Source organism: Staurois parvus, unplaced genomic scaffold, assembly GCF_062004578.1.
Source record: "Staurois parvus isolate SC_StPar_1 unplaced genomic scaffold, SC_StPar_1.0 ptg000018l, whole genome shotgun sequence".
Lineage (NCBI taxonomy): Eukaryota > Metazoa > Chordata > Amphibia > Anura > Ranidae > Staurois > Staurois parvus.
The window spans coordinates 23,822,934-23,844,560 of NW_028317814.1; the positions used below are offsets into that span (position 1 = coordinate 23,822,934).

The 21,627-nt window shown below is 42.1% G+C and overlaps 1 protein-coding gene across 1 annotated transcript in view; it reads left to right on the plus strand.

Annotated features, from left to right (window-relative positions):
- The window catches only part of ABCA3 (ATP binding cassette subfamily A member 3), a 95,607-nt gene that overhangs the window by 19,662 nt on the left and 54,318 nt on the right, over positions 1-21,627 (plus strand). Inside the window, exons 3-4 of the mRNA XM_089683106.1 lie at positions 11,513-11,593; positions 14,972-15,224. Coding sequence (XP_089539232.1) covers positions 11,540-11,593; positions 14,972-15,224 — 307 coding nt within the window. The 5' untranslated portion in view covers positions 11,513-11,539. The remainder of the gene's footprint in view (positions 1-11,512; positions 11,594-14,971; positions 15,225-21,627) is intronic.

Genomic DNA, 21,627 nt, shown 5'->3' on the forward strand with positions numbered 1-21,627 from the left:
AGCCTGGGCCAAAGGTTCCAGGGTTATATGAAGGAACTGATGAAAAGACAATCCCGAGCACCTAAAGACAATGCAAGCTGCCTGTCCTTTATAAGTAAAATTCGTTTATACAGCTCAATATGCGTGGCAGGTTCACCTTAAAGTGCAGTTATCCTTTAATGGCTTTTTATTCATTAAATATGTAGCTAAGTTATAAAACATGAACAGACATTTTCACAGAAAGTGGAATTGCTTAGGTAGTCTGGAAAAATTACTTCGGCCCCAAGGTGATGTCACATGTTTGGGTTGCTGAGGGGTTGGCACATGGCTGGAAAGAGCGTACTGCAGGACTCCAGACTCCCCTGGACCACAAAATGCAAGGCCAGAGCCAAGGCAAGTTACAGTGGTCCAAAAAAATTGGCATGTTATAGGCAACATATAGAAATGTTATTTGTGCCGAAGCAATCCCTGAAATATTTACCCTTTTTTCTCACTTCCTACTTAAAAACAGCTGTGCGCTTTCTAGTATGTAAAGGTACCTAGGCACTCCTGTAGCTGTGTATATATATATATATATATATATATATATATATATATATATATATATAGCTGTATATCTGCGAGATTATCCATGGCACTGCTGCCTGTGATTGCTAGTCTCATGAGATTTAGACCCTGGTCACACCGATCCCACTTTGAAATCATGCGACTTCCAGTGAAGTTGCACGATTTCAAAGTTGGATGGTATTCCGACTTCAGGTGCGTCTTGCAAGACATCTGTGGCTTGCAAGACACAGATGTCTATGCAAGTCGCACCTAAAGTAGTGCATGCAGTACTTTAGAAATCGGCGCGGTTCTGACTAAGTCAGAATTGCATTGATATGATCGTTGTAATTGTGGACAATAGGGTGTGACTTGCCATGTGATTTGCAAGTCGCATGGCATGGCACATTGCATGCCAAGTCACACCCAGTGAGACTGGGGTCTTAGGGTAAGATTTGGTGCTGTGTAACCTGCTAGAGAGAAGTCTGCACTGCTTCCATTTGGCCTGTGTTTGCTTTGTTCATTCTATAGATGTTCGTATTTGTGACCCTTTCCTGCTGCTTTTTGAATATTCTCCTGCCTGGTATTAGCCCTGCATTGTGCATGATGAGGCCAGGGTAATGTTCACAACCAAGAGCAGAGAAGAAGATTGTTCTGGAACCTGCCATGTTGGCAGGTGGGGAGGGTAAGGTAAGTATTACTGCCTTTTCCTCTGCCACTTAACCACTTCCTGTCCGGACACTTTTACCCCCTTCCTGTCCAGGGCAATTTTCAGCTTTCAGCGCTATCACACTTTGAATGACAATTGCGCGGTCATGCAACACTGTACCCATATGAATTTTTTCCCATTTTTTTGAGACAGATAAAGCTTTATTTTGGTGGTATTTATTCACCGCTGGGTTTTTTATTTTTTTTACTATGTAAATAAAAATGTCCAAAAATTTTGAAAAAAAGTGTTTTTTTAAATAAAATTTTGCAAATAAATAATATTTCATCATAAATCTTGTCCAAAATTTATTCCGTTATTTTTTTTAGTAAAAAAAAAAATCCAAATTAGTTTATAACCAAAAATTATAATTTTTAAACATTTTTTTTACATTTTTATTTTATTATTTTTATATTATTATTATTATTTTTTTTTTTTTTACATACTGTCACCCTAGCAGTACAGTGTCACCATGGTGACACTGTACTACTTGTGGGGGGTAATGAAGATTTTTTTTTTTTTACACTGATTGCTTTTACACCCATATAGGGTGTAAAAGCAATCATTTCTCTTTCTCTCTGTCTGCATTCTTGCAGTCATTGAGAAATACTGACTGAGCTGTGATTGGTCACAGCTTGTCACATGGTACAAGGCTGTTGTGAATAGCCTTGTGCCATGTGACCTCTGTGATCATTCACAGATTTCACACGTAGTAAGCAATGATGTCACAAGTGACATCTTGCTTACTACTTTGCATGTGATCACTGATTGGCCAATCAGTGATCACATGATCGGGACCTCGTACAGAGGTCCCGTCCGACGATCGGTGTTTCACTGTGTCCGGAGGACACAGCAGGCACCGGATCGCGGTGGTGCGCGCTCCCAGGGAGCGCGCACAGCTAGAAAAGGCAGGTGCCGTTTAGGAACGGCAACCCGCCCCTGGACTGCCACCGCCCTGCCGTTTATAAACAGCAGGCGGACGGCAAGAGGTTAAAGGAGAAGTACAGCCAAAGCTCATTTTGCTGTACTTCTGTGGATCACAGGAGTGCACTTCGTTCTGCACTCCGTAGACACGTCTTCAGCCAACAGCGGGTCACTCGGCAGATCCAAGCTGGGGAAAGATCATGACTTTATAAGATCAGGGGCGGACTGACCATTTGGAGACTCGGGCACTGCCCGAGGGCCCGGGGTCAGTAGGGGGCCCCATGAGATGCCCCTGGTACATTTTTCATAGGCTTTTTTGAGTTCGGGCAAGGACACGGGCCCCATGATCCACTATTGCCGGGGGGCCCCATGAGTTGTCAGTCCGCCCCTGGTCAAGATCCACCCAGATGTCTCGACCGGAACCTGGCTCATCCTGTCAGTGATCCGCTGAGAGCCTCCCTCACCACTGTCTGACCACACAGCTAGCAAGTAGACAAATGTTTAATTAGCTGTGATCTACAGTAATTGTCTAAGGAAACAGGAGCTTCCTGAGATAAATGTCATCACCAGGTATGCAGGGGCAGGTAGAATGTCAGTTCCTTTGTTCCACCCTCTCTGTCTTTTCAGTGGTAATTAGGATGCAGGTGACCATTCTGCACAGCATCACTGATTGCTACAATGCAGGAGGCCAGACCACACAGTGTAATGTGTTTCCTTTGTGTAGGCAGTCCGGTGTTGGTTGGTAGTCCGGTGTTGGTTGGTAGTCTGTGTTTCTGGTAGTCTATTCTAGTGCCCTTGAGATTTCTAGCCTGTAGACACAGGATGGCAGTAGATGAGTGGAGCCCATTAATATAGGTGGACGTAGAAAACACAACCCTATGTAGACATTGATTTAGCCATTTAAAGGGTTTTTGTTGTTGTTGTTGTTGTTTTTTACTTTGTAGCCTGCAAACTGCTAACGTTCCTATCATCTGTCTTTGGAGCTTCTTTTTCGTGCTGCTGAAGCACTTCTAAAACAAAATAAATAGCTGGCATAGGTCAGCATCTCTGAAGGCTTATTTCAGTTGTCATCTTCACATTGAACTTGTAATGTAACATTTGAACATCATTTTTCAATCGCACCAAATAGCCAAACCAACCTGATTGGTAGATCTTTTACCCTATGTTCACACCCAAGAGTTTTCCGCAGCGGTTTGCAGAAACGCACTGCAATCCATTTAACATGACTTCCTATGGGACACGTTCACATCTCCGCAATTTCACCCGGTGTGTTTTTTGGAAAGGGTCAGGGACTTTTTTTTAAACGCAAAAAGTTGCGTTTTTGGTTTTATAGACTTCAACGAAAACACTGCAGAAAAGCATGTAATGCGTTTTTTATGTGGTTTTGATGCACTTTTTTATGCCTTTTAATCTGCCTAGCATCAAGAGAAAATGCAAAACACGACAAAAACGTGCCGAAAAGCACTGCAGAAACAGATCAAACGCAAACTGCATAGGTGTGAACCTAGCCTTAGGCTATCCAACTTTTTTGGGTGGTAACTTGACCAAAAATATCTATCCATCTGGGGAAACCCCCCTGATATATAGACTCACCATAGCTGTACTTTGTGTAGGCATAAAACTACAATACCTCTCGAGTCTTGCTTCCATACTTAGTATTTTCAAAGTGTCCAACATTTTAAGGCCTTATACACACAGGGTGTTTTTGTAGCCACTTTTAGGGGTGTCAAGTGGTTTTTTGGTTTTTTTAACTGCTTCCAAACGGTCCTCCATATTATCCTATGTGTCCATGCACACAAAGACTTTTAGAAGCTTTTAGTAGCAGTAGTGTTTACCAGCAGGAAAAAAACCCAGGGCCATTGTGTTCAGGAGAAGCAGCGTTTTGGCAGCAAAAAACGCTTAAATGCGTGTTAACGCTTGGCACGTTTAGCGCTTGAGCATTAAAGCGGAGTTCCACCAAAAAGGGGAAGTTCCGCTTTAAGGACTGGTCCTCCGCTCCCCATTAAGGATTGGCACCTTTTGGGGAGCTGGTACCCGAAATTGACAGGTACCCCCTCCCACTTCCGCTGTGATCACCTAGGCGATCAGAAGTGGAAGTTGTCCTACCCCTCCCAGTAGTCCTGTGGGACATGTGACAGGTCCCAGAAGACTACGGGGCCATTCAGGAAGCGCAGCGCTTCTCACGCATGCGCAGTGGACACTTGGCTGTGAAGCCGCAAGCTGTCACAGCCGGGTGCCCACACTGAAGACGCCGGTGCCTGGAATACAGGACAGCCGGTGAAACGGGCTGTGGCGGAGGCACTGCAGGACCGAGGGACAGGTTTTGTAGCTTCTGACTTTTTTTTTTTTTTTTTTTTACAGAGTGAGTGGAACCCCGCTTTAACTCATTTCAATGGTCAGAGGTAAATTAATTAACACCCAAGCGCTTGAAACCTGTTAACGTGCCTAAATGCTTGTAAAAGCGTTAGACACTTTGACAAGCGTCAGGCTTTTTTTTTCTGCCAAAACGCTGCTGCCAAGAGGAGGAGCAATTTAAAATTGTCCTGTGTGCATGAGGCCTTAATATGAAGTTTGACGGTTGCCTACTTAGGCACGGACTAAATGGATTGTTTTGGTAGTCCCTGGCACTACATTGAGTAGTTGTTTATAAATCTGAAGGCAATTTTTGAGAGATTATAAGAGGTGTGACCAGCTTAAGTTTTGTCCTCATTTGCTCCTGTGAGCATTGACAGGTTTGTCACTGCATTTAAGAGGAAGCTAAACTGATACATCAAAGTGGTTTGGAGGAAATAGATTTCATCGTCTTTATAAATCCATATTTTAGAAACTCATCAGAACTGAACATACTTCAGGGGTTTAGTAACTCATTTCAATGATTCTGTTATACTGTGCATACATGGATTCTTTTAAAAATGCTACTTGCCTTTGATGTTATGCTGATCCTCTAACATCAACACTTTATTAGTCGTAGAACCAAACCCAGTATGGAGATATTCTGAGTTACTTGCCATATATAAGACAAAAAGGTCTTGAATGTGACAGTTGATGTGTGGAGTACAAATATGTGATCCTTACATAACAGGGCGAGGATGCTGATAAAATCATGTTAAATAAATATTATTAATAAATTAAAAACATGTTATTAAATAAATAGAAATAATTTACTGCAGCCAACATATTTGAAAAGCTCCAGAAAACACTGGCAGTGACATGAAAGTGTGGGTGCACTGACATAGAAGGGGTTCAAACAACTTTGTCGTATATACAGTATAGTAAGTGGAAGGGCTTTTTTTTCAGCGGGATCGCACCTCTATCACTGTGTGTGTCATTTTTATTTATTTATTTCAGGTACTTGTATAGCGCCGTCAATTTACGCAGCACTTTACATATATTATACATTCACATCAGTCCCTAACCCTCAAGGGGTGTACAATCTAAGGTCCCTAACTTACATTCATACATACATATACTAGGGACAATTTAGACAGGAGCCAATTATCCTAGCAGCATGTCTTTGGAGTGTGGGAGGAAACTGGAGTACCCAGAGGAAACCCACACAGGCACAGGGAGAACATGCAAACTCCAGGCAGGAGGTGCCGTGGCTGGGATTCGAACTAACGACCCGAGTACTGCCAGGCGGAAGTACAAACCATTTAGCCACTGTGCTGCCCATGTAATGTCAAGTAGTGATGGAGGGTCTATTGATACTGGCTGCTGGAGGATTTATGTCACTGGGGGGGATCTAATTTTGAATGGTGGTCTTTTGTTGCTGGAGAGGGATCTGTTATTGCTGGGAGGTCAATTGTTGTAAGGCGGGGGGGGGGGCAAACTCAATTTCATGGCGAGCCGCATCAGCAATATGGTTGCCCTCAAAGGGCCAGTTGTACCTGTGAGACTAGATGTTCTGAACAGCCCACCCTCCCCATACATCACAGTACACGCTCCTTGCCTGCTGTTGCCGGGAAGAAGTTGGAGGAGGAGCTGGGAAGCAGAAGGTGCAGGGTCTGGAGGAGGACCAGAGGGCTGGAGACTACTGAATGCCTAGACCAGGGGCTTTAGAGATGAGGGGGTGCTGCGGCTGAACAGAGAAGCACAAGATCTGTAGGAGGAGTTCTGTCCTCCTCTCTGCTGCCAACTGCTGAGACCAGGGGTGGGGGGGCTGCAGAGATGAGCCTCTTGTGGGTGTTTGGAGAAGTGCAGGATTTGGCAGAGGAGTTCTGTCTTCCTCCCTGCTGCCTACTGCTGAGACAAGGTGGAGACGAGGGGGGTGCCACAACTCTAGGGGAGGTCTGAGGACCACATAAAATGGCCTGGAGGGACAGATTTGACCCTTGGGCCTTGTGTTTGACACCTGTGTTGTAAGGGAACTGCTGTTGAGGGAAGATCTGCTGGGGTGGTATTTTGTGGTGGGGTCCATTGTTGCTGGGGGGGATCTAATGTTGCTTGAGTGGGGCAATTGTTGCTGGCTGCAGAGGATCCATTTTACTGCTTTTCTTGTAATCATTAAATTCCATACAAAATGATAATTGGCTCTGTACAGGGAGGTGGGTAGGGGTGGGAACCAAGGAACGGTGCTTGAAGGTGGGTGGGTGGGGGGGGGGGGCAGAAACAAGGGGTGACTCGGAAGGCAGAAGGGAGTAGTTCCTGCACCTATTTGCTGAGAAAAAAAGCCCTGGCAACTGACTATACTATACCATACTTTATACATTCTCTCTTAAAAATATATTCATTTCTCCACAAAAGAAGTTTCTTTCTCTTAGCAGGCATTCTGTGCTGCTTGCCATGTCCAATGACGTTAGTTACTGGTAGAAAAAGAACCGTTTTTCTAGTGGTATTGTCCTAAGGATCAGTGGTGTATGTCTTTCAGATTACAACTAGGCTTGGCGTTTAAGAGATGTTCTGCAGCTACCAAATCGTATTTAAGTGTGCCAGATGGAATCCTGCAGTAGTAGAACTTTACTGTACATTGAGTTACAATTTTGTTTAGATAATTTTGTAAAGGTTACTCTAAAAAATATTTCCAACATGATTTTCATCGGGCCTCTCAATCTAGAAAGACCATCATTTCTGAAATTTCAGTGGGCAACCCCTGTTGTTCAGATATGAGTTTTCAAAAGACAACATGGAGTGCATTCCCCTTACCACTGCTCAAATGAGGACGGGAACAGGGAAATCAACCTTCTGGCAATCAATTTCCATACGGTCTACAAACTGCATCTGTAATCTGTTATTTCAGAGCAGATGTATCAAAATGACCCAGTACACAGTTGATAGGATGACATTGTATCCTGAAATATGAATTCCCAAATATTTGAATATGGACACAACCTGGATGTGAGACAGGTGGCCACCAAGTTGTGTGTCAGTCGGTAAATAGGTAAAATTGTGTCCCAGTTGATCAATAAGGCCTTTGAACACAAGTGTCAGAATTCCATGTTTTTAGGCATTCAGGTGCGTAAATATCAATAAATTAGTGCCATGCTTAGATCAGTAAAAAAAAAAACCCAGATAAACACCTCCCAAAAATTTCCATTACTGGTAAATAATTTATAGGCATAAATCATGCCTTCCCTTGAACAGCAGATTATGTTATGTGAATATTTGGCATTCTGGAAGCTAGAATCAATTATTTACATGTATACATGGGCAAATGCATGCACAACAGGTACCATACTTGTAGTTTTAGAAAAACCCTGCAAATGTCACATGGGATTTAGTGGGCATAAACCCAGTTTGGTTGGGGTGAACCATGTTAGAAATGATCTTAGCCAGTCTTAACACCATTGCTTTCATCTGTTTTCAGACATCAGTATTTTCCACAGGGTTCTTCATGTTTTAGAAATAGTTATGGTACTACAAATGAGGGATAAAAACCTTCTTTTGACTCCTACAGGCCCATCTCATTAATAAATACTGATGTCTGAATTCTAATGAAAGCAATGGTGTTAAGCCTGGCTAAGGTCATTTCTGTTAGTGTTGTCATCCTAGGACTGGGTTTCGCTGACAAAATCGTCTGCATGGTTGTCAAACTGGGACCAGTAGCTGTCTCTGTACAGCCGCTGCACCTCAATAAACATGAATGGGACTGCCTGCACATTGATAGAACACCTCTGCGGGTGAAGACTGCCCTTCACATGGGTGTACGGATCAGTACGCCTGTATAAATGTGGCCTTAGGCATGCATTTTCCACTGATAATGACCCTACTGAATGTCAGGATACTGAGCAGGGGCACTAGACCCTAGGATTACATTGTAAAATACCCTTGATTTGGGGGGGGGGGGGCGGGGATGGGGTTTGGGGATGCTCCTTATTGAAAACTTTTTTCATTTCCATTTTAGGAGTGTCCATTTTTTGGGACTCCCTTACATACACAATTTTACATTTGCTCTTTGGCACCTGTTGGTGCCAGGCCTTTATTACAGGCATTGCCTTTCTTGTTAAGTGCTAATTACAGGTTTTATTTAATATAAGAAAAAAATGCCACTGCTCCTGTTTAACATGTTCATTCTAACCTAGAACAAAACACTGCTCTCCTATTCCATAAACAAAACCCAGATAAACACCTCCCAAAAATTTCCATTACAGATATATAATTTATAGGCATAACTCATGCCTTCCTTTGAACAGTAGATTCAGGGGCGGACTGATAACTCATGGGGCAAAGGGGATCATGGGGCCCCTGTGTCCTTGCCCAAACTCAAAAAAGCCTATGAAAAAGGTACCAGGGGTAGCTCATGGGGCCCCCTACTGATCCCGGGCCCTCGGGCAGTGCCTGAGTTTCCAAATGGTCAGTCCGCCCCTGTACATGGGTACAGCAAAATGTCCCCCAATAATGCTCCCCTGGCCTCCCACACTCCCCTACTTTTATTGTGAAAATAACGTGTCCTATCAGGAAATGGAAGGTTCGGGGGAATTTTCGGGGCCCGGGGCTCTATGGGGTGGAGGAGCAAGGGGCATCTCATGGGGCCCCCTACTGACCCCGGGCCCTCGGGCAGTGCCGAATTTCCAAATGGTCAGTCCGCCCCTGAGTAGATTGTTATTTGAATATTTGGCATTCTGGAAGCTAGAATCAATTTTCACACGTATACATGGGCAAATGCATGCACAACAGGTACCATACTTGTAGTTTTGACACTGGGAAATGAAAACTGCCCAGCGAACATCCAGCTCTTCTATGGTGTAAAAAGCCCTACATCAGGGGTGCTTGTCTAAATTGGCCCTAGTATGTGTATGTATGAATGTAAGTTAGGGACCTTAGATTGTACACCCCTTGAGGGTGAGGGACTGATGTGAATGTACAATATATATGTAAAAGTGCTGTGTAAATGGACGGCGCTATATAAGTACCTGAAATAAATAAATGAAAACGCGCATAAACGCGGTATGAAAACGCGGCTAAACAGACGTTTTTTAACCTACATTTTCCAGCAGCCAGTTTCCATCGTTCAGAAATGTCCCGTGTACATGGGGCCTTGCCCGGTTTTGTGTCAGGTTTACATTGATTTAAACAATAATATGCTCAGTGATAAATAAATATCATAAATCCTTTCCTCAGATCTATGAATATAATCAAAATAAAGTCCAAAAATTAAAATAAATCAAAAAAATCTCAAAAATATCATATGTCCCTTTTAACAAAAATTAAAATAAATAAATCCGAGTGTCCAAAGTTCAATTCAAGTGTAAAAATCCTCAGCCTCTTGCATCAACTTGATTTACCTCAAAAACAAAAACATAAAAACCACATAGTGCATTATCCTTTATAAAGCAAATTAACACGTGAAAACAATCCAGTGATATTTCACCCAAGTGAAAAAGGTGTATAAATAAAAATATATAGAGACACATGTGCATATACACAATATATAGTGAAAAACCGTGTATGTGAATCACTCTTTTTGTGCTCAAAAATCACACAACACAGTGTACACTTCTACTAAAGTAAGGAGTGAATACCCTTACCAATATTCAAAAATAACTTTTGCCTTAATATCAATCACCAAGAAGACTGTATGATGGGATAGATCTTCCTGCAAGTATCCTCAAGTTTCACTCTGAACTCATAGCACCATATGGATCCATCCACACTAGTACTTCAGACCAATTTCCACCATATCCGCCATCCAGATACCCATATATATGGAACAGAAAATAGTGTAATACTGCCACACACTAAAATCCAGAAATTTTAATGGTACTGCTTACATTATTAAAATCTTGATATCACATATGACATATATAAAGAAACCTTTCTGCCATCCCAGATCCAGGAGAGTCCTAACCGCCTGTAACAGTCAATATTCCCCTCTCCAAGAAGGTTTACATTGTTGCAGCATCGCTTCACTTATTGCTATGTAATCTTCTTCAAACTCTTCGGTGCGTCATGCCTACATCACTGTACATATCATGTCTGTCTGAATGCTTCATCACTGCTCTTCAGGTGTGCACACTCGGCATAGCTTCCCTTCCTGGCATGCCTGTGTTGCAATACTCTGCGTCATTTTCCTTCTTCATCCCCCTACAGAAGTGCTCCACGCTCCCTAAAAGGTAAACTTTGGGGACACTTGAGCGACAAGAGCTGGGTGTTCAAAGAGAGCAAATTTGGGATTTCTACTTGATGAGAGTAGATTGGTGTATTGCAAAGGACATTACACAATTTCAGGTTGTGTCCTTCTTTATTACGACACAGTCAGAGGTGTACTGGAACGGTGAAGCAGCCCGCTAAGGAAAGCGTACAGATCAGAAGAGGTTCCATACCGCAATGCTTTCTACTGGATCTGCCTAAAGTGTTGGTAAGGAAGGGTAGAAATCTTTGCATTGAGCTACCTTTTGAAGGATTAAGGCTCCATGCACACGGGGTGTTTTAATAACGCTGGTAAAGTTAGCTGTGTAAAGTCATGTTAAAAACGTGACTTTTTCAGCTTTTTTTTTTAGCATTTTTGTATTAGCATTTTGCTGCATTTTTTTTGGTCAAAAAAGGTCCAAAAACACTGGTTTGCCATGATTTTTCACATTTTTCAGCATTAGAACGTTTTTACAGCTAAAAAACTGTTCTAGAAACCCACTAGTTCTAGGGGGGTTTTTTCAGCCAAAAAATGCCCCTATCAAAAAAACATTGATTACAGTCTATGTGTGCATGGACACAGGATAACATGCTGGGGGGTGGGGGGGGGGGGGGGTTACTGGCTGTAGAAAAAAACGTCAAAAGCCAAAAACAGCAGCTGCAAAAACGTCTAGTGTGCATGAGGACTAATACATGTCATATAAAATGACAAGATTTTTTGTGGTGATGGAGCCCTAGGTCTTTAGCTGTCTCCTTTTTTACACTGGCTCTTAATATACATGTATTTTGTTACAGGATCTCCTCTAGCTGGATTGACTCAAGATGGGTGTATTTCGACAACTGGGCCTCCTTCTCTGGAAGAATTACATTTTGCAGGTGAGTCCATGGGATGTAAAGATAAAGTGGTATTAAACCCAAAATCCAAAATGTATTATGTTGCAGCTTACCAATCATTAGCTGTGGTGGCTGCATCACTTTTCTTTGGCTTTTAACCTCTGTTTTCAACTGGTGGTCTGGCCAGTAACACACATCCTGTAGTAGTGAGACAGCACTCTGGAGGAATGAGTACAGGACACAGCGGAGAGCGGAATTGTCAGTCTGGGGGAATGGGAGTGTTAAATATATTATCAGATTTGAATGCAATAACAAATTGAAGCCAAACTTTAGCTAAGTCTTTTACAAGTCAGTCACAGCAAACAGTTTTTTTCCTCTTGGGATAAAAGTTTTACATGAATACATAAAAGGTGACCATTTTGATCACCCTTTCCAGTGCTGAATAGTTTCATCCATGTAAACTGATATATTCTGCTGGAGAGTTTGAGCTTCTAAAACACAGCAGACCTGGCTGAATTGACAGATTAAATAGAAAAAGTCTGAAAAAGAAACTAATTCAGCCATCACATCTAAGAATTGGGAAGCTGCAATATAAGAAATGTTTCCTTTTAGATTTAAAGTAGAACTAAAGGCAACATTTTTTTTTTTTGATAGAGTGGAGAGGGATTGGAAAGTTTGTCAGTTTTTATTGCTGTCTGTGCCCCGTTAAGGAGATTCACCCTCTATTTGTGATGTTTACCATTATTATTGAAAGTAAACGAAAATCCCAAATTTTTGGTTTTCCCCAGAAAAGTAACAGAGGGGAAATCTTCCAGTGGGGAAGATTGTGATAGTGTGGACATGTTTTGTACATGTATTAGCTGAGGATACCACTGTATAGATTGTCAATATTTGTATGGTTTTGAAAATCAATCATTCAAAAAATTTGAATATCGTGCAAAAGTTCATTTATTTCAGTAATGCAACTTAAAAGGTGAAACTAATATATGAGATAGACTCATTACATGCAAAGCAAGATAGTTCAAGCCGTGATTTGTCATCATTGTGATGATTATGGCTTACAGCTCATGAAAACCCCAAATCCACAATCTCAGAAAATGAGAATATTGTGAAAAGGTGCAATATTCTCGGCTCAAAGTGTCCCACTCTAATCAGCTAATTAAGCCATAACACCTGCAAAGGGTTCCTGAGCCTTTAAATGGTCTCTGAGTCTGGTTCAGTAGGAATCACAATCATGGGAAAGACTGCTGACCTGACAGTTGTGCAGAAAACCATCATTGACACCCTCCATAAGGAGGGAAAGCCTCAAAAGGTAACTGCAAAAGAAGTTGGATCATCCCAAAGTGCTGTATCAAAGCACATTAATAGAAAATTATGTGGAAGGGAAAAGTGTGGAAGAAAAAGGTGTACAAGCAGCAGGGATGACCGCAGCCTGGAGAGGATTGTCCGGAAAAGGCCATTCAAAAGTGTTGGGGACTTTCACAAGGAGTGGACTGAGGCTGGAGTCAGTGCATCAAGAGCCACCACACACAGACAGATCCTGGACATGGACTTCAAATGTCGTATTCCTCTTGTCAAGCCGCTCCTGAACAACAAACAACGTCAGAAGCGTCTTACCTGGGCTAAAGAAAACAGACCTGGTCTGTTGCTCAGTGGTCCAAAGTCCTCTTTTTTGATGAGAGCAACTTTTGCATCTCATTTGGAAACCAAGGACCCAGAGTATGGAGGAAGAATGGAGAGGCACACACTGCAAGATGCTTGAAGTCCAGTGTGAAGTTTCCACAGTCTGTGTTGATTTGGGGAGCCATGTCATCTGCTGGTGTTGGTCCACTGTGCTTCATTAAGTCCAGGGTCAACGCAGCTGTCTACCAGGAGATTTTGGAGCACTTCATGCTTCCTTCCGCAGACGAGCTTTATGGGGATGCTGATTTCATTTTCCAGCAGGACTTGGCACCTGCCCACACTGCCAAAAGCACCAAAACCTGGTTCAATGACCGTGAGATTACTGTGCTTGATTGGCCAGCAAACTCGCCTGACCTGAACCCCATAGAGGATCTATGGGGCATTGCCAAGAGAAAGATGAGAGACATGAAACCGAACAATGCAGAAGAGCTGAAGGCCGCTATTGAAGCATCCTGGTCTTCCATAACACCTCAGCAGTGCCACAGGCTGATAGCTTCCATGCCACGCCTCATTGAGGCAGTAATTGCTGCAAAAGGGGCCCAAACCAAGTACTGAGTACATATGCATGCTTATACTTTTCAGAGGTCCGATATTGTTCTATGTACAATCCTTGTTTTATTGATTGCATGGAATATTCTAATTTTCTGAGATTGTGAATTTGGGGTTTTCATGAGCTGTAAGCCATTATCATCACAATTATGACAAATCACGGCTTGAACTATCTTGCTTTGCATGTAATGAGTCTATCTCATATATTAGTTTCACCTTTTAAGTTGCATTACTGAAATAAATGAACTTTTGCACGATATTCTAATTTTTCGAGTTTCACCTGTATATGAAAGAGGTCAAAGACTTTTCTAGAGCCTTGGCGGTGGATGTAGAGCAGCTGGGAGATCAGGTAACCACGGCCGAACATTTCTATATACGTGATCCATCCCTTACTGATAATGGTACTTGGCAGGTCTACCGTTTGCTGTTGGTGGGACAATCTAGTAGGAGACAGCTGCACAAAATCAGGGCATTTTTTGAGTTTGGGGACAAGAATGATTGCCTTTTGGCTTTTCTGGCATGACCCTCTTATACTCCAATCTCTACATCGTGTATTCATACTCCCCAAGGGATTATAGTGAAAGATCCTGAGGGCGTATTATCCACAGTTGAACAGTTTTATCAAACCCTTTATCAGAGGTGTCAGACATGATTTCATATCTCTCATCTATTCAACTTCCCAAACCTTTATACACTTTTACCAGCTAAATATCTCAAATTTCCTTAGCAAAGGCATCAACGGTGGGAACAAGACTTGGGGAACATCTCTGAGGATTAATGGGAGGAGATTCTTAGTGTGATACTCAATATTCCCTTATCATAATCAGGCTAATCCAATTTTGTATCCTACATACCATACACCCCAGTTCCTTTTCAAAATTGGATTATGTAATGACTTTTCTCTGAATGATAATCTGCTCAAAATGTGGAAGAGGTGAAGCTGATCCAATGGAGGTGTCCACAATTGTTTACTAGAATGATATGCTCTCTATGCTAGATGTTGCACTTGGAATCTCTCCCGGGTGTGACCCTCCTATGGGTATACATGGCAACCTTGACATGACCCCTCTTTATCCGTAAATTACAGATCACCTTTGCATGCAAATTGTTTGTCTGGAGGTAGGTTTTTGGGGGTTTCTCTGCCCATTCTTCTGATATACGATATAAATTTGCTTTTTCTTTTCACAGAAACGCCAGGTGGTTGTTACAGTGATTGAATTGGCTCTTCCACTGCTGTTTTCTGCCATTCTTATCGCCTTAAGGCATAGGGTAGAGTCTGCGAATTTCCCCAATGCTACATACTTTGAGGCTATGCAGTTTCCTGCTCTACCTAACTTCACTCACAAGGGGTCCTGGGAGCTGGCATATGTTCCATCACACAGTGAGGCTGTCAGGAAGATTGTAACGAGAGTGGAGAAGAAACTAGGCATTGACATTCAAGGTAAGAGATACTGGGGTTTATTTACTAAAGCTGTGTAAATTGACGGCGCTATATAAGTACCTGAAATAAATAAATAGCTGAGGGCAGGATAGGCTTCCCTGAAGAGGGGCTTTCGGAGATCACCTAGAGGTGGGCAGAGTGGGCGATGGTCTGGTGGATTGGGGTAGAGAGTTCCAGAGGATGGGGGCAGCTCTGGAGAAGTCCTGGAGACGAACATGGGAGGAGGAGACAAGGGAGCTAATAAGCTCCAAGGAGCAGGGCCCTCCTAACCCTCTTGTATTGAAATGTATTGTTGCTGTATTGTCTCCTGTTTATATTAAGCACTGAGCAAACTGTTGGTGCTATATAAATCCTGTATAATAATAATATATAAATCCTGTATAATAATAATAATATATAAATCCTGTATAATAATAATAATATATAAATCCTGTATAATAATAATAATATATAAATCCTGTATAATAATAATAATATATAAATCCTGTATAATAATAATAATATATAAATCATGTATAATAATAATAATAATATATAAATCATGTATAATAATAATAATAATATATAAATCCTGTATAATAATAATAATATATAAATCCTGTATAATAATAATAATATATAAATCCTGTATAATAATAATATATAAATCCTGTATAATAATAATAATAAAAGTATATAAATCCTGTATAATAATAATAATATATAAATCCTGTATAATAATAATAACCTCACGAGTGACCAAATTCTGCTGGTTGACTGAACTCGTAATTTGTAGATTGCGTTGTTTACGGAAAATATCTTTGATATGGGCAGCACAGTGGCTAAATGGTTAACACTTCCGCCTGGCAGTACTCAGGTCATTGGTTCGAATCCCAACCATGGCACCACCTGCCTGGAGTTTGCATGTTCTCCCTGTGCCTGCGTTGGTGTCTTCCGGGTACTCCGGTTTCCTCCCACGCTCCAAAGACATACTGGTAGGTGAATTGGATCCTGTCTAACTTGGCCCTAGTATGTGTATGTATGAATGTGAGTTAGGGATCTTAGATTGTATGCTCCTTGAGGGTTAGGGACTGATGTGAATGTACAATATATATGTAAAGTGCTGCATAAATTGACGGCGCTATATAAGTACCTGAAATAAATAAATAGCTGAGGGCAGGATAGGCTTCCCTGAAGAGAGGTTTTCAGAGATCGCCTAAAAGTGAGCAGAATAGGCGATAGTCTGATAAATTGGGGTAGAGAGTTCCAGAGGATGGGGGCAGCTCTGGAGAAGTCCTGGAGACGAGCATGGGAGGAGACAAGGGAGCTAGTAAGCTCCAAGGAGCAGGGCCCTCCTAACCTTCTTGTATTGAACTGTATTGTTGCTGTATTGTCTCCATTTATATTGTAAAGCGCTGAGCAAACTGTTGGCGCTATATAAATCCTGTATAATAATAATATATAAATCCTGTATAATAATAATAATAAAGCTGTAAAGTGCACAAATCACACTCACGTCTGCAGCTTCTAACCTCAGCTTGTTCAATTAAAGTGTTACTAAACCCACTACAGTAAAATCAGTCTGTATATGCAGTAATTGTACGCCCCTTGAGGGTTAGGGACTGATGTGAATGTACAATATATATGTAAAGCGCTGCGTAAATTGATGGTGCTATATAAGTACCTGAAATAAATAAATAAAGCATGCTTGTTATACTCACTGTGGAACCTAAGGGGTTAATCCTCTGCATTATCTAAAAAGGCTGTTTGATTCTTTCTTCTCTGCCCCTCCTCTTGTGGAAATGACCACCTGATACAGACTGAATCTGCGGTCACATACACATGCTGAGTTTGGTGTGTATTGCTATAGAGCGTTTTTTTTTGAGAATGCATGTGATCAGCACAGGGCCAATCAGTGCTGTCCAGATAGAGGGTCAGGGGGTTTCACATCCTCCTAGAGCAGAAAAAAAACTCCTACAAGCTTTTAGCCAGTGCTTGGCTGAAGTCACAAGACTGCTCTAACTGCTGATGAGAAAAGGTATTTAGCAGTTTATATTTACTAAAATAATTGCATTTCTATGTTGTGTGTACTGTGGGAGACCAGATATAGTGAATGCAGGGTCCGGGGAGACCAGATATAGTGAATGCAGGGTCCGGGGAGACCAGGTATAGTAAATGCAGGGTCCGGGGAGACCGGATATAGTGAATGTAGGGTTCGGGGAGACCAGATATAGTGAATGCAGGGTCCGGGGAGACCAGATATAGTGAATGCAGGGTCCTGGGAGACCGAATATAGTGAATGCAGGGTCCTGGGAGACCGAATATAGTGAATGCAGGGTTCGGGGAGACCAGATATAGTGAATGCAGGGTCCTGGGAGACCGAATATAGTGAATGCAGGGTCCGAGGAGACCAGATATAGTGAATGCAGGGTCCGGGGAGACCAGATATAGTGAATGCAGGGTCCGGGGAGACCAGATATAGTGAATGCAGGGTCCTGGGAGACCGAATATAGTGAATACAGGGTTTCGGGGAGACCAGATATAGTGAATTAAGGGTACGGGGAGACCGGATATAGTGAATGCAGGGTCCGGGGAGACCAGATATAGTGAATGCAGGGTCCTGGGAGACCGGATATAGTGAATGCGGGGTCCAGGGAGACCGGATATAGTGAATGCAGGGTCCGGGGGGACCGGATATAGTGAATGCAGGGTCCGGGGGGACCAGATATAGTGAATGCAGGGTCCGGGGGGACCAGATATAGTGAATGCAGGGTTCGAGGTTTAGTAACACTTTAAGCTTTGCCAGTAAAACCTGGAAGCTGATTGGTTTCTATGTAGAAATCAGCCTCATTTTGCACTCTCCAGCTTTAGTAAATAAACTGAACTGTGCTGATATTATTGCCTGTCTGTGTCTGTGGTATGTTTGACTTTGGTAATGATTTCCATCTCCCTCTGGCGGAAGGGATGATGTGACAAAGAGGCTGACAATGCCATCATCTGCATTTCTCTCCAGAAGGATAGCAATCTCTTTGTTCAGGTAAACATCTACTTTCTGCATTGAGATGCCACCTCAAGGCAGTCATGTCAAACATCATTCCTGTGCAGTTCTTGGCTTTGTTCTAAAATATCTGACAGATCAATCATTGCTGCAGCCTCTCAACTTGCTACTACTCTTTGATACTCTGACATTAATGCATTTCAGCAGTTCATGCTACCAAATAGGATTGGGTTGGTGTCTACTTGCTTTGGGCTTGTGTTGATGGCTTCAGTTTAACCTTTTTTGACTGCCCCGTGCATATATGTGGTAGCAGGAGGTGAGCCTTGAGGCCTTTGTGCTACATCTTTGCATCCATGGTGCATCACTGTTGTGTGCTGAGAGTGCACATGCAAGACACACACCCAAACTGTCACTGATAGCTCCCAAACTCCTGAGGGAGGTGTTTCTGATCATGTGACTGCTGCTACAGCCAATCACAGCAGTCACATAATCGGGAGCTTTGCCTTCACCTCCTGTTCTTCAGAACCCTTAAAGGGTTGGCAGGAGGCGTCAGCAAGGGGTTAACAGCAGTTTGAGACACTTCTAAGAGAACTTACAATTCATGGATAGGTGCATTTAACCTGCAGTTGACTTCCTTTTAGCCTACGTTTGACCTGCTTTTAATGTGTTTTGCATTCCCATATACTTGTATGGACATGCAAAACCTGTATGAAGCAAACAAAAGCCAGTCTATACAGACCCTTATGTCTATCAGTTCAAGAGGTAGGGCAGCACAGTGGCTAAATGGTTAGCTCTTCCGCCTGGCAGTACTAGGGTCGCTGGTTCGAATCCCAACCATGGCACCACCTGCCTGGAGTTTGCATGTTCTCCCTGTGCCTGCGTGGGTTTCCTCCGGCTACTCTGGTTTCCTCTCACACTCCGAATACATGCTGGTAGGTGAATTGGCTCCTGTCTAAATTGGCCCTAGTATGTATGAATGTGAGGTAGGGACCTTAGATTGTACGCCCCTTGAGGGTTAGGGACTGATGTGAATGTACAATATATATGTAAAGCGCTGCGTAATTGACGCCACTATATAAGTACCTGAAATTAATAAATAATAAGAGGTCATGACGTGCACTGCATTTGCATGGCTTTGTCTACATCTCTTCTATTACTGAATAGAGGTGGGAAAATCTAATAACCATTAATAGAGGGTTAGGGACTGATGTGAATGTACAATATATACGTAAAGTGCTGCGTAACCTGACGGCGCTATATAAGTACCTGAAATAAATAAATAAAATATATAGTGTCCCATCCTTCCTCGGGTCATTCCACTACTTCTCAGATTCCGTGAAAGTTATTTACTAAAACTGCATGGTGCAAAATCTTTGCATAGAAACCAATCAGCTTCCAGGTTTTATTGTCAAACCTTAATTGAGCAAGCTGAAGTTAGAAGCTGATTGGCTGCCATGTACAGCTGCACCAGATTCTGAGTGCTCCAGTTTTAGTAAATCTCCCCCATGCTATTTAATTGTGTGTGTGCGTGCGTGCGTGCGTGCGTGCGCGTCCATGTATTTGCCATTTCAGACTACAAAATGTATTATAATAGCTTTGATGGTCAGCCGAAATCCTGTAGTGTTGCCTATGTAAATACAATTCTCATAGTTAAGCAAAATAAATATTCCCCTGGGTACAACAGACTCTTACAGAACCGGTTGTTGCAAGTATTTTAAGGGCGTCTCTCACATTTTTCATAGCTTGCAAACTACTGATACTAAATTGTTTTTTGTTTTTTTTTTTTGTTTGTTTTTATAAAAAAGAGGTTATTATTACCTTATCTGTGTAATGGTTTTGCACAGAAAGATCAGTGTACATGACAGCTGACATGCAGGGGGGAAATTTATGACAGAAGAGACCAATGGGGTCTTTTCTGTCATAAAAACTCTACCTGTTAGCAGCTTTTAAAAGCTAGAGCTTATCCACTTGCCATCCACTCACGGTAAATGTACTGCGAGTGGGCGCAAGTGTAGGCTTGGCTAACATAAAATGTATTGCCGGCTTTCTTCTTTAGCCAGTGTTTTATGGCTGACACCTGCTGATCGGTTTTTGATCGGTTTCCAATCACAGCACAGTGATACAGACACACAGGACTCTGTACACGAACAATGATCTGGCTGTTTCTTGTTCCTGAAAAACAGGGAGAAAAAACAGCCAGATCTCTTAGTAAAAGCCGCACATTACACACATTACACTTGTAAGGCACACAGTTATAGACTGGATTGGGGTGGGGTGGGGGGGATGGGTGGTATATAGGTTGGGGGAGGGGGGAAGGGATGAAACAATAAATGTTTTGATAATATGTTAAGGTTTTAATGAGTATGTTTGTATAACTTGTTTATCTGAAAAATTCAAAAATATTTAAATAAAAAACAAAAAAAAAGTAAAAGTGACACATTACACTTGTAAGGCACACAGTTAACCTCTTGATTGCCCCTTGATGTTAACCCCTTTTCAGGCAGTGTCATTAGTACAGTGATAGTGTATAGTATTATTGCTGGTCACTGTATTACTGTCACTATTGATGTCAGTTTGTGTACCTCTCAGTGTCTGTTAGTGCCAGATTGCCTGCCACACTATCACAGTACCACTATAAGATGCTGACATGATAGCATCATAGCTGCATAAATTTTAGTATACTTAGATTGTAAGCTCCCAGGATCAGGGCCCTCCTATCCCTCTTGTATTGAACTGTATTGTTGCTGTATTGTCTCCCGTTATATCGTAAAGCGCTCAGCAAACTGTTGGCGCTATATAAATCCTGTATAATAATAATAATATATATACCATAGTTTGTATGTTGGCGTGGAGGTAGAGGCACAATGTATCACATATGGTGGGAGTGTTCTAAAATACAAGAGTATTGGGGGTAAATAGTAAGCTTGATTCAGAAAATTACAGAGGTTGATATTCTAGTAGACCCAGTGATTTGCCTTTTTATTAGTACTAAGGTTTCAGTTAAAATATACAAATAATCTGGTTTATTGTCCTATTTGAATGCAGCAAAGGGACTGATACCCAAGTATTGGAGGAGACAGGAGGTGCCGAGAATAAGACTGGGTGGATAGGGTGGATCAAATATGTAAATTGGAGGAACTTTATCATTTGAATGAAGATAAGATGGAGAGTCACCATACAAGATGGAACAAATGGGAGGAGTTCAAAAAGTCAAGGCTAGCCTTAGAGGTTATGGGGGATTAACATAGAATAATATGGAAACATATTTTGTTCTTCTTTTATAGGGATTATGATCTCCAGAAATAAACAGGAAAATGCAGGGCAGAAGGAGTTAGGGATTGGATGGGGGACGGGGGGACGGGTGGTATATAGGTTGGGGGAGGGGGGAGGGTTGAAATGATAAATGTTTTGATAATATGTTAAGGT